The sequence below is a fragment of the Rhinoderma darwinii genome, chromosome 1, assembly GCF_050947455.1.
Source record: "Rhinoderma darwinii isolate aRhiDar2 chromosome 1, aRhiDar2.hap1, whole genome shotgun sequence".
NCBI classification, from domain to species: domain Eukaryota; kingdom Metazoa; phylum Chordata; class Amphibia; order Anura; family Rhinodermatidae; genus Rhinoderma; species Rhinoderma darwinii.
This window is the reverse complement of record NC_134687.1, coordinates 548,341,634-548,355,344: the sequence shown is the minus strand read 5'-3', so window position 1 is coordinate 548,355,344 and position 13,711 is coordinate 548,341,634. Positions and strand designations below refer to the sequence as shown.

Below are 13,711 nucleotides of genomic sequence, written 5' to 3'. Positions count from 1 at the left end.
GGATAGGACATCAATGTTTAAACCCTAGAAAACCTCTTCTCTGGAATTAGGGAGTATGAATCTTCCTTAATCAATTCCAAAACGACACCTCCATTTTCCCAATGTAACTGTTTTGTATATAATTATGTATTCTGTATTTTCAGTATTTGATTTTGTTTTGTTTTGTTTTAGATTTTTATTAGTAAAAAGTTACTACAAACTATCTGTGCAGAACTGGTATAAACTGCAAAGCATACAGATTCTTCTCAACTGTTCTGTGCAAGCAACATTCAATACTTCTAGAATATTTGCTCCAATCAGCTATTCTTACCACTGTGAGCATGTCAGCAGCCTACCGAAATATGATGCTTTGTTAGTGCCCAGCTCTGCAGAAAACAGCTCCGGACTGTGGGATGTCACTTTCCAGGATTTTCAGGTAATAAAAAAAGGTTTGGATGGCAGACCTAAAAGATTTACTTTAACAAGAGCGTGAAAGTATACAGCAAATAACAAGAGGAGTAAAATAAAGAGCAGCTTATAGTATTTTGTACTTTCAACTTGAACATGCTGAAAGCCCGTGGCTTTCTAGATTAATATCACAAGTGTCAGGAGTGTCTGCCACACAGACAACTTCCCAGAATTATATTACCTTATATTACCTTGATATAGTTGTATTCTTAAAGCAATGACATGACATGAGAGGATTGTCATGAGGAACGTCTCGCTTCTATAGCTGAACACTCACATAATTTCAGTCAGTGTCTAACAAAGTTACATACAGAGTTTACTACTGGAAAATATCCAAAGGCTCTTTATGAGGGACCTTTTACATGGCCCAATATGGACCGTGAAAACGAGCGCCAATCGACGAGACAGTTCATCGATTGGTGCTTGTTTGCTCCTCTCATAAGGAGCTATAATCGGTAATTTATGAGAACAAGCTATTGCTACTACAATTGTTTGTCCTCATACATTTCCATCATGTCGACAGCAGTTTACACAGGGAGAAGTGCTACCGACAGCGATAATATTTCTTGCTGCATAAACGAGCAGATCAGCCGATGAACGAGTGTTTACTACAGCTCAGCTCCATTTACCTGAAAAGAGAGAAACTGCAGACACAGCCACACAGACATGGACATCACTGTGTCAGGTACTGCAGAGAAGGAACCAGGTAAATCTGCTGATGAGTGGTGTTTCCAGGGGTCAGACCCCCATCGATCCCACATTAATGGCCTTCGATAAGACTGTCACGATGCGGGGTGTGGACCCACTGAGTTGTACCGCGTAGCGGAAAGGCAGCTGGCCAACCAGGTACAATACAATGTCTATAGTCCAGAAAGGGTACATGTGGCAATGTAGACAGTAGCGGTGGTTCATGCTTAAGATTCGGCTCCGGAAGCAGGCAGACACCCGGTGGGTGTAAGACAGTAGATGCAGTGGAAGACACCACTCGACTTCAACTCTAGACGGCACGGTAGCACAGGGTACAGGCAGCAGAAACGGGTAACACTGGGAACTGGAAAACACTAGGAGACCATTTGCAAGACAAACTAAGGTAACACAACAACGCTCAGGCAAAGATCGAGAGGGCCCCTTTTATAGTCCAGACGCATTCTGGGCTAATAGCAGATTCACTTCAACTGGACGCATACTGGCCCTTTAAGGCTGTGCACGCGCTAGCGCCCTGCGGGAGACAGTCACTAAACTAGGAAGTGAGTGCCGGCGTCTCGCAGGAGGGAGATGCCGTTGAGAACTCACACGTCAATGGCCGCGACTGTCAGGGGGTAAGTCAGAACGGCCATAGACGTTACAGTAGCCCCCCTCTTACGCCCCTCCTCTTGGGGCCAGAGCGGGAGAGAAACTACTTCAAGAGGACAGGGGCATCGATGTTCACCTCTGGCTCCCAAGACCTCTCTTCTGGACCAAATCCTCTCCAATCCACCAAATAAAACGTCCTTCCTCTCACTTTCTTTGTGGCCAGGATCTCCCTCACTTCGAAGTCCCTGACAACCTGCTAGGAGCCACTGCGGAACTAGGAGTCCTGGAGTAGCGGTTCAGGACCACGGGCTTCAGCAGGGAGACATGGAAGGAGTTAGGAATCTTGAGGGGAGGAGACAGCCGAAGCTTATAAGACACTGGATTGATTTGCAGCAGAATCTCGAAGGGTCCGAGGAACCTGGGAGCAAATTTGCAAGATGCAACCCTCTGTCGGATATTCCTGGAAGACAGCCAGACCTTTGTACCTGGAAGAAACTGGGGAGGTTCTCGTCTTCTAGTGTCTGCCTTTCTCTTCATGCGGTCCACCGCCAGCAGAATAGAAGATCGGGTCTATTGCCATATCTGCAGAAAGTCCCTGAGGGTAGAGTCAGCTGCAGGCACCTGGGACATAGTAGAGACAGGAAGAGGTATTCGAGGATGTTGGCCGAAGACAATGAAGAACGGACTGGAGGTAGTGGACTCACGAGTATGGTTATTATAGGAGAACTCAGCCCACGGGAACAGCTGAACCCATTCATCATGTCGCCTGGAGACAAAGTGCCTGTAAAGGATCTGCCAGGCACAGCAGGGTTAACTCCCAGAACTAATCAGTCAGCACCTGAGAATACATCCCTGAGACTGACTCCTGCTTCCACCATTCAGGCTGGCAGGCTTAGGAGTGGGAGAGCCTATCGTAACCTGGCCAGACTCAGCTAGCTCCCGCCCTCGGTCTATTTAAGCCTGCACTTCCTGTCCCTCTGTGCTTGTTATTGCTTTTGTTTCTTTCCTTGTGGTTTCCTGGCCCAGCTACAGCTCCTGCTATTTTTGATCCTGCTCCATACCGACCCTGGCTTACCGACTACTCTTCTGCTTTTCGTTTTGTACCTCGCACACTCCTGGCTTGACTCGGCTCGTTCACCACTCTGGTTGCTCACGGTGTTGCCGTGGGCAACGGCCCCTTTTCCTTGCTTGTGTTCCTTGTATGTTTGTCGTGTTTGTCGTGCACTTACTGAGCGCAGGGACTGCCGCCCAGTTGTACCCCGTCGCCTAGGGCGGGTCGTTGCAAGTAGGCAGGGACAGAGTGGCGGGTAGATTAGGGCTCACTTGTCCGTCTCCCTACCCCCTGCCATTACATAATAACAAGCCCATACCTAGTCTACCCCTGGTCCCTGACACCACTATGGATCCCCGTGAGACCCTGGCTCAGCAAATGCAGGGTCTCTCCCTACAGGTCCAGGCCCTGGCTCAGAGGGTCAACCAGCCTGATGCTACCCTGGTAGTTCCCCTCACCGCACCTCTTGAACCCCACCTCAAGTTGCCCGACCGGTTCTCAGGGGACCGGAGGACTTTTCTCTCCTTTCGGGAGAGTTGTAGGCTTTACTTTCGTTTAAAGCCTCATTCCTCAGGTTCTGAGAGCCAGCGGGTGGGTATAATTATGTCCCGGCTCCAGGAAGGGCCCCAAGAGTGGGCCTTCTCCTTGGCTCCTGACGCCCCTGAACTTTCCTCCGTTGATTGTTTCTTTTCTGCTCTCGGACTTATTTATGACGAGACTGACAGGACTGCCTTTGCCGAGAGTCAGCTGGTGACCTTAAGTCAGGGTAAGAGACCTGTTGAGGAGTATTGCTCTGACTTTCGGAAGTGGTGCGTAGCTTCTCGGTGGAATGACCCTGCCTTAAGGTGCCAGTTTAGGTTGGGTCTGTCGAATGCCCTGAAAGACCTGCTAGTTAGCTATCCCTCTTCTGACTCCCTAGACCAGGTTATGGCTTTAGCGATACGACTTGACCGACGTCTCAGGGAACGACAACGTGAACGTTTATGTGTTTTCTCCTCCGACTCCCCCATGATGCCTCCCGAAGCTCCGTTGCTTCGTTCCTCCCCGAAAGATTCAGAGATACCTATGCAACTCGGGGCCTCCGTGTCCCCCCAACAACGTAGAGAATTCCGCAGGAAGAATGGTCTCTGCTTCTACTGTGGGGACGACAAGCATCAAGTGAACAACTGTCCTAAGCGTAAGGTTGCAGCCAGAGAACTTCCGCGTCTAAGTGATCATCGGGGAGGTCACTTGGGCGCACAGGTATTTACCGTAAATATGAAACGTACTAAGATCTTGCTTCCCTTTCAGGTCTCTTTTGGTGGTAGGTCTGCTACCGGCAGTGCTTTCGTGGATTCAGGGTCCTCTACTAATATCATGTCTGTGGAATTTGCTATGTCCCTTGCTATGCCTCTTATTGATTTGCCTAAACTTGTCCCGGTAGTGGGTATCGATGCCACTCCTCTTGCTAATGGTTATTTTACACAGCATACCCCTGTTTTTGAACTCCTTGTTGGCTCCATGCATTTGGAGCAATGCTCTGTACTGTTGATGCAGGGATTATCGTACGATTTGGTTCTAGGTCTTCCCTGGTTGCAGTTGCATAATCCTACGTTTGACTGGAATACTGGGGAGCTAACCAAATGGGGTAATGAATGTTGTACGTCATGTTTTTCTGTTAATTCTATTTCTCCCCCTAAGGAGGCGAATACGCTACCTGAGTTTGTTCAGGACTTCGCTGATGTTTTCTCTAGGGAGGCCTCCGAAGTGTTACCTCCTCATAGAGAATACGATTGCGCTATCGAATTGGTACCAGGAGCTAAGCTTCCTAAGGGTAGGATATTTAATCTTTCTTGTCCCGAACGTGAAGCTATGAGAGTGTATATCCAGGAATCCCTGGCCAAGGGTTACATTCGTCCCTCTTCTTCTCCGGTAGGTGCTGGCTTCTTCTTTGTGGGGAAGAAGGATGGTGGTCTTAGGCCATGCATTGACTACCGTAGCCTGAATAAGGTCACGGTAAGGAACCAGTATCCCCTTCCTTTGATTCCTGATCTCTTTAATCAGGTTCAGGGGGCCCAATGGTTTTCTAAATTGGATCTACGGGGGGCGTATAACCTTATTCGCATCAAAGAGGGGGATGAGTGGAAGACTGCGTTTAACACGCCCGAAGGCCATTTCGAATACCTCGTCATGCCCTTTGGGTTGTGTAATGCCCCTGCGGTCTTCCAGAATTTCATAAATGAGATTTTGAGAAATTACCTGGGGATTTTTCTGGTAGTGTACCTTGATGACATACTGGTGTTTTCCAAGGACTGGTCCTCCCACGTGGAGCATGTCAGGAAGGTGCTCCAGGTCCTTCGGGAAAATAAACTGTTTGCCAAAACCGAAAAATGTGTGTTTGGGGTACAGGAGATTCCATTTTTGGGTCAAATCCTCACTCCTCATGAATTCCGCATGGACCCCGCCAAGGTTCAGGCTGTGGCGGAATGGGTCCAACCTGCCTCCCTGAAGGCGTTACAGTGTTTTTTGGGGTTTGCTAATTACTACAGGAGATTTATTGCTAACTTCTCGGTCATCGCTAAGCCCCTTACGGACCTCACTCGCAAAGGTGCTCATCTCCTCCACTGGCCTCCTGAGGCTGTCCAGGTTTTGAGGTCCTTAAGAAGTGCTTTGTCTCGGCCCCGGTGCTGGTTCAGCCCAACCAAATGGAGACATTTATCGTGGAAGTTGACGCATCTGAGGTGGGAGTGGGGGCTGTCTTGTCCCAGGGTACCAGGTCCCTCACCCATCTCCGCCCCTGTGCCTACTTCTCCAGGAAGTTTTCGCCAACTGAAAGTAACTATGATATTGGCAACCGCGAACTCTTAGCCATTAAATGGGCATTTGAAGAGTGGCGCCACTTCCTGGAGGGGGCTAGGCACCAGGTAACGGTCCTTACCGACCACAAGAATCTGGTTTTCCTAGAATCTGCCCGGAGGCTAAACCCGAGACAAGCTCGATGGGCGTTATTTTTTACCAGATTCAATTTTTTGGTTACCTATAGGGCTGGGTCTAAAAATATTAAGGCTGATGCACTGTCGCGTAGCTTCATGGCCAGCCCTCCTTCGGAGGAAGATCCTGCTTGTATTTTGCCTCCAGGTATAATCATTTCCTCGATCGATTCTGATTTAGTCTCTGAAATTGCTGCTGATCAAGGTGCAGCTCCCGGGAACCTTCCTGAGAACAAGCTGTTTGTTCCCCTGCAATTCCGGCTAAGGGTACTTAGGGAAAATCATGACTCCGCACTATCTGGCCATCCAGGCATCCTGGGTACCAAACACCTCATTACCAGAAATTATTGGTGGCCTGCGTCGCCGCTTGTGAGGTTTGTGCTAGGTCCAAGACTCCCAGGTCCCGACCAGCGGGCTTACTGCGTTCGTTGCCCATTCCCCAGAGACCTTGGACACATATCTCCATGGATTTTATCACCGATTTGCCTCCATCCCAAGGCAAGTCGGTGGTGTGGGTGGTGGTGGACCGCTTCAGTAAGATGTGCCACTTTGTGCCCCTCAAGAAACTACCCAACGCCAAAACGTTGGCTACCTTGTTTGTCAAACACATCCTGCGTCTCCATGGGGTCCCTGTCAATATTGTTTCGGACAGAGGGGTACAATTTGTTTCATTGTTTTGGAGAGCCTTCTGTATGAAGTTGGGGATTGATCTGTCCTTCTCCTCTGCCTTCCATCCTGAAACCAATGGCCAAACGGAGAGGACTAATCAATCTCTAGAACAATACTTAAGGTGTTTTGTCTCTGACTGTCAATTTGATTGGGTCTCTTTCATTCCCCTCGCCGAATTTTCCCTTAATAACCGGGTCAGTAACTCGTCAGGGGTCTCTCTTTTTTTTTGTAATTTTGGGTTTAATCCACGGTTCTCCTCCGTTTCACCTGGTAGTTCCAACAATCCTGAGGTAGAGGTCGTTCATCGGGAACTGTGCACAGTCTGGGCCCAGGTTCAGAAAAATCTAGAGGTGTCCCAGAGCGTACAAAAAACTCAGGCTGATAAAAAACGTTCTGCTAACCCCCTGTTTATGGTCGGGGATCTGGTGTGGTTGTCGTCTAGGAACTTGCGTCTCAAGGTTCCGTCCAAGAAGTTTGCTCCCCGGTTTATTGGGCCGTATAAGGTCATTGAGGTCCTCAATCCTGTCTCCTTCCGGCTGGAGTTACCCCCGTCTTTTCGGATACACGACGTGTTTCATGCCTCCCTCCTCAAACGCTGCTCCCCGTCCTTGGCTCCCTCGAGGAGACCTCCTGTTCCCATCCTCACCCCGGAGGGGGTGGAATTCGAGGTGGCCAGGATTGTGGACAGCAAGATGGTCCAAGGCTCCCTCCAGTACCTGGTCCATTGGAGAGGATACGGGCCCGAGGAGAGGACTTGGGTACCCGCCCGGGATGTTCACGCTGGGGTATTGGTCAGGAGGTTCCACCTGCGTTTCCCCAGTAAGCCAGGTCCACTTAGAAAGGGTCCGGTGGCCCCTCATAAAAGGGGGGGTACTGTAAAGGATCTGCCAGGCACAGCAGGGTTAACTCCCAGAACTAATCAGTCAGCACCTGAGAATACATCCCTGAGACTGACTCCTGCTTCCACCATTCAGGCTGGCAGGCTTAGGAGTGGGAGAGCCTATCGTAACCTGGCCAGACTCAGCTAGCTCCCGCCCTCGGTCTATTTAAGCCTGCACTTCCTGTCCCTCTGTGCTTGTTATTGCTTTTGTTTCTTTCCTTGTGGTTTCCTGGCCCAGCTACAGCTCCTGCTATTTTTGATCCTGCTCCATACCGACCCTGGCTTACCGACTACTCTTCTGCTTTTCGTTTTGTACCTCGCACACTCCTGGCTTGACTCGGCTCGTTCACCACTCTGGTTGCTCACGGTGTTGCCGTGGGCAACGGCCCCTTTTCCTTGCTTGTGTTCCTTGTATGTTTGTCGTGTTTGTCGTGCACTTACTGAGCGCAGGGACTGCCGCCCAGTTGTACCCCGTCGCCTAGGGCGGGTCGTTGCAAGTAGGCAGGGACAGAGTGGCGGGTAGATTAGGGCTCACTTGTCCGTCTCCCTACCCCCTGCCATTACAGTGCCACAGATAGTTGTTTCCTGGCAGCTCCGGTTCTGATCGTCGGTTCTCGCTGCCACTGCCACCTCCTTTATATGTAGACGCAAGCGCGTGCAGGGGATTTCTTAACCAGTTCATATCCACTTCACCCTGCACGCCAGAGCATTTCCTTCAGACGGAGCCAGGATTGCCTTCATTATCTCCTTACTTGCCGGCCAGGCCCTGGCGTTGGCAAACCCAATCTAGGCACGACAGGCACCCGAGACCCAAGACTGCCAGGAGTTTGTGCGGTTATTCCATATGGTGTTCGAGGAGCCTAGACGAGTCTCGTCGGCCGCTACTGCAATGCTGAACCTTCACCAGAGGGATGCCTCCAAGGGCGAGTACACCATCCAGTTCCGGACCCTGGCAAGAGAACTGTCCTGGAACAACGAGGCATTGGTAGCTTCCTTCTGGCATGGCCTATCTCCCGAGATAAAGGACGAACTTGCTGCTCGGGATCTACCATCTACCTTGGATGTAGCAGGAGGGTCAATTGCAGGAGCTTGAACAGGAGCAGAGAAGGAAGCAGCTAGCGCCGCAAGCTGCTGTGCCATGGAATCTACTGCCACAAGAAGTTAATCCTGTCATGCTCGCAGATCCTGCAAGTCCGCCTGCATGGCTTGGGAGGGTGAGAGACCTTTGAATTGACCAGCGGGGTCCATGGCCTGAGCGTACTGTTACGATGTGGGGTGTGGACCCACTGGGCCGTACCGCGTACCAGAAAGACAGCTGGCCAACCAAGTACAATACAATGTCTATAGTCCAGAAAGGGTACATGTGGCAATGTAGAAAGTAGCGGTGATTCAGGCTTAAGAAGAGGGACCGGCAGCAGGCAGACACCTGGTGGGTGTAACACAGTAGATGCAGCGGAAGACACAACTCGACTTCAACTCTAGACGTCACGGTAGCACAGGATACAGGGTACAGGCAGCAGGAACGGGTAACACTGGGAATTGGAAAACACTAGGAGACCATTTGCAAGACAAACTAAGGTAACACAACAACGCTCAGGCAATGATCAAGAGGGGAGTGCCCTTTTTATAGTCCAGCAGCATTCTGGGCTGATTGCAGATTCACTGCAACTATACGCGTACTGGCCCTTTAAGGCTGTGCACGTGCGGGCGCGCTCGTCCTGTGGGAGACAATCACTGAACCAGGAAGTTGCAGTGTCTCTCAAGAGGGAGATTCCGCCGAGAACTCACGTCCATGGCCGCGGCCGTCAGGGTGTAAGTCAAAACGATGGTCCATGGCCATAGACGTTACAAAGACCATCTATGTTATTTCCTAAATATTTTAATATTATATTTAATAATATAATAAATATAATATAATCACTTTACTTTTGAGTGCAAACAAAGATTAAGAACAATGTTTTAGTTATTTTTTTCTTTTCACTATAAATGTTGTCCTCCATCAATATAATTTGCTTCAGCTATATAGGAGTCAGATGTAAGTTATGCAGTGAGAAACTTTAGCCTAGGAGAGGGAGGTGAGTGCAACCTGGGTCTGTCACAAAATAGGCATATTGTTGTAACTCACATTTGTGTACAGATATAATAATAAGTTTAATGAAAATATCATTGTGATAGGGTAAGTTATGGAATAGTAGGAATAGTTATGGAAGCATTCTTCAGCTGAAGGTGAGAGGCACATTTGGCATATTTTATTTTGCACCAGGGGATGTGATTGCATTACCTAGTGTAACATCTACGGCCGAGGGCCATCGTTCAGACTTACCCTCTGACGGCCTCGGCCATGGACGTCTGTGTTCTCGGCGGCATCTCCCTCCTGGGAGACGCCGGCACTCACTTCCGGGTTCTGGGACTGTTTCTCACAGGGCGCGCGCACGACCTTAAAGGGCCAGTACGCGTCCAGTTGTCTTTAATCAGTAATTAGCCCAGAATGCTGCTGGAATATAAAAAGGGCTCTGCACACTTGATCCTTGCCTGAGCGTTGTTGTCTACCTAAAGATTGTCTTTCAAATGGTCTCCTAAGTGTTTTCCAGTTCCCAGTGTTACCCTTTCCTGCTGCCTGTACCCTGTATCCCGTGCTACCGTGCCTCTGTGCCTTCTACAGTGAAAGTCAAGTCGTGTCTTCCGCTGCATCTACTGTGCCATTCACAGTGAAAGTCAAGTTGTGTCACCGCTTCTGTCTACATTGCCTCAGGTACCCATTCTGGACTATAGACATTGTTTTGTACCTAGTTGGCCAGCTGCTATCCCGCTACGCGCTACGGCCCAGTGGGTCCACACCCAAGGCCGTGACATTACGCTCAGGCCATGGACCCCGCTGGTCAATTCAAGGGCATGTCACCCTCCCAAGCCATGCAGGCGGACCTGCAGGATCTGCGAGCATGACAGGATCAACTTCTTGTGGCAGTAGTCTCCATGGCACAGCAGCTAGGGGCGCTAGCTACTTCCTTCTCTGCTCCTATTCAAGCTCCTCCGATCAACCCTCCTGCTACACCTCCTGGCAGCTCCAGTTCGGATACTCTGTTCTCGCTGCCATTGCCACCTCGGTTCCATGAAGACGCAAGTACGTGCAGGGGGTTTCTGAACCAATGCCATATCCACTTCACTCTGCACGCCCGAGCATTTCCTTCGGACGGAGCCAGGATTGCCTTCATTATATCTCTACTTGCCGGCAAGGCGTGGGCGAATCCAATCTGGGAACGGCAGGGACCCGAGACTTCAAGGGGTTCGGATATTCAGTACCGTATTCGAGGAGCCTGGACGAGTCTCATCGGCAGCCACTGCTATCTTTACCCTTCGCCAGAATACACCATCCAGTTCCGGACCCTGGCAGGAGAACTGTCCTGGAACAATAAGGCCTTGGTAGCATCCTTATGGCATGATCTACTGCCCGAGATCGAGGACGAACTTGCTGCTCGAGATCTACCAGCTGCCTTGGATGACCAGATTCTACTTGCTACTCGAGTGGACATAAGGCTCAGAGAGAGATCTCAAGAGATTCGACAGGAGAGACGGCTTCCTAGACTGGTGCCCAACTTCCAGCAACCCTTCTTGTCTTCTTCTACTGCTCCACCCGAGGTTCAGATGCAGGTGGATCGGCTTAAACTGTCCATTCAAGAGAAACAGCGCAGGCGCACCTCTGGACTCTGTTAATATTGCGGCCTCGCTGGCCATGTCGTGCGTCTGTGTCCCCAGAAGCCAAAAAACCCCAACGCCTAGGATTGGTTGGAGAGACAACCCTGGGCGATACTGCATTTAATAGAGAACTCTTCTCCAAACTGTTCATTTCTGCGACCATCATCGCTAGCGAGAAGCCCCATCCAGTCTCTGCCTACCTGGACTTTGGCTCTGCAGCCAATTTCATCTGCCAAGACCTTCTGGATCTTCTTCAGTTGCCCACTATTCTGCTGGAAAGGCCGTTGATCGTTGCCTCGATAGATGGACTGCCATTGCCTGACCCAGTTTTGTCTGTGACCAAGCCGTTAAGACTCCAAGTGGGAGTTCTTCACTCTGAACTCATCTCTCTGTTTGTCCTGCCCATGGCCGTCAACCCCGTGCTGCTGGGTTTGCCTTGGCTCCGTCTACACGCCCCAGTCCTGGATTGGAACTCTGGAGAGATTCTCCAGTGGGGCCCCAAGTGTCTCGACCGCTGTCTGGTGCATGTCCATCCGCCTCAGTCTCCTACGCATTAGTCACTGGCAGAGTTGCCTTCTTGTTGCTCTCTGTTCTCAGATGTCTTCAACAAGAAGGAAGCAGAGACATTGCCACCACATCAAGCGTATGATTGCCCTATCGACTTGGTTCCGGATTCATCCCCTCCTCATGGTAGAGTATACCCTCTCTCCTTGCCTGAGACCCAGTCTATGTCAGCCTACATTAAGGAGAATCTGGAGAGGGGCTTCATACGTAAATCCTCATCCCCGGCCGGAGCTGGGTTTTTATTTGTCAAGAAGAAAGATGGATCCCTCCGACTCTGCATTGACTACCGAGGCCTCAACCAGATCACGGTGAAGAACAGGTACCCATTGCCTTTGATTTCGGAACTGTTTGATCGCATACGGGGGGCAAAATCTTTTCTAAGCTAGACCTGCGGGGGGCTTACAATCTAATCCGGATTCATATCAGGGTGACGAGTGGAAGACTGCATTTAATACACGTGATGGACACTACGAATATCTGGTCATGCCCTTCGGCCTGTGTAACGCCCCTGTGGTGTTTCAAGAATTTGTCAATGACATTTTTCGTGATCTCCACTATGTCTGTGTTGTGGTGTATCTCGGTGACATTTTGATTTTTTCCCCAGATCTACTGACTCATTAGGGTCATGTCCGCCAGGTGTTGCTTCGATTAAGGGAGAATCATCTTTATGCCAAGCTGGATAAGTGCGTGTTTGAAAAGAAGTCTCTACCCTTCCTGGGCTATATGATCTCCGATCAGGGTCTCAAAATGGACCCTGAGAAGGTAAAGGCTGTCCTGGAATGGCCACGCCATTAAGGGCCATACAATGCTTCCTGAGATTCGCCAACTTCTACTGGCTGTTCATTCCCAACTTCTCATCATTAACAGATTACATCTCCACCCTCACTAAAAAGGGCATGAATGCCAAGGTGTGGTCTCCAGAAGCAGAAGTCGCATTTAAAACCTTAAAAAAGGCCTTCATGTCAGCCTCTATTCTTCATCACACTGATGTATCCCCACAGTTTTCATTAGAGGTGGACGCTTCCTCTGTTGGTGCCGGTGCACTTTTGTTCCAGAGAGGTTCGAAAGGCAAGACTGTGGTATGTGGCTACTATTCTAAGCTGTTTTCTCCCGCAGAGCGCAACTACTTGATTCGGGATCGGGAGTTACTGGCCATCAAGCTGGCTCTGCTGGAGTGGAGACACCTACTGGAAGGCGCAGCTCATCATATCCTGGTCTTCACAGACCACAAGAGCCTGACCTATCTACAGACGGCTCAACGGCTGAATCCTCGTCAAGCCAGGTGGTCGTTGTTCTTTGCTCGGTTCTGGTTCGAACTCTACTGCCGACAAAAATGTGAGGGCCTATGCCTTGTCAACGTCGTTTGAAACAGAAGACACTGTGGAGTCCCCACAGAATATTATTGACCCTTCCTGCAGCTATTCTGTTAACCCTCTTCAAGTTAGAGACATTCCTCCGGGAAGGACTATTGTACGTCTGGCAGACAGAGGAAGAATCCTTGGTCACAGTTCTAAGCTGGCAGGTCATGCGGGTGCCCGTAAGACCCGAGTTCTGGTGGCCCACGCTGTCCAAAGACGTCATAGACTTTGTCTCCTGCTGTACGATGTGCGCAGCAAACAAAGTTGCCCACTCCAGATCAGCGGGTCTGCTCCAACCACTACTTGTGACCGACGCCCCCTGGCAGCATGTTGCTATGTACTTTGTCACAGATCTGCCTCTCTCTGTGGGATGCAGTGTGATCTGGGTTGTGGTGGATTGATTTTCTAAAATGGCTCATTTTGTTCCCCTGACTGGCTTGCCTTCTGCTGCTCGACTGGCCGACCTCTTCGTTCAACATATCTTCTGTCTGCACGGCTTGCCTCTACATATTGTCTCAGATCGAGGGGTCCAGTTCACCTCGAGGTTCTGGAGAGCACTCTGCGGCCTCCTCGGTGTAAAGTTGGACTTCTCATCGGCTTATCATCCTCAGTCCAATGGACAAGTCGAAAGGGTTAACCAGATTATGGAGAACTATCTGCGGCACTTTGTCTCCAGACGACATGATGACTGGGTGCAGCTGCTCCCGTGGGCTGAGTTCTCCTATAATAACCATACCAGTGAGTCCACCACCTCCAGTTCGTTCTTCATCGTCTACGGCCAACATCC

The 13,711-nt window shown here is 50.1% G+C and overlaps 1 protein-coding gene across 1 annotated transcript in view; it reads left to right on the top strand.

Annotated features, from left to right (window-relative positions):
• Positions 1-13,711, top strand: part of LOC142745423 (V-type proton ATPase subunit S1-like protein) — a 71,655-nt gene that overhangs the window by 37,572 nt on the left and 20,372 nt on the right. The window contains exon 6 of the mRNA XM_075854858.1: positions 172-415. Within this exon, the coding sequence (XP_075710973.1) occupies positions 172-415 (244 nt within the window). The remainder of the gene's footprint in view (positions 1-171; positions 416-13,711) is intronic.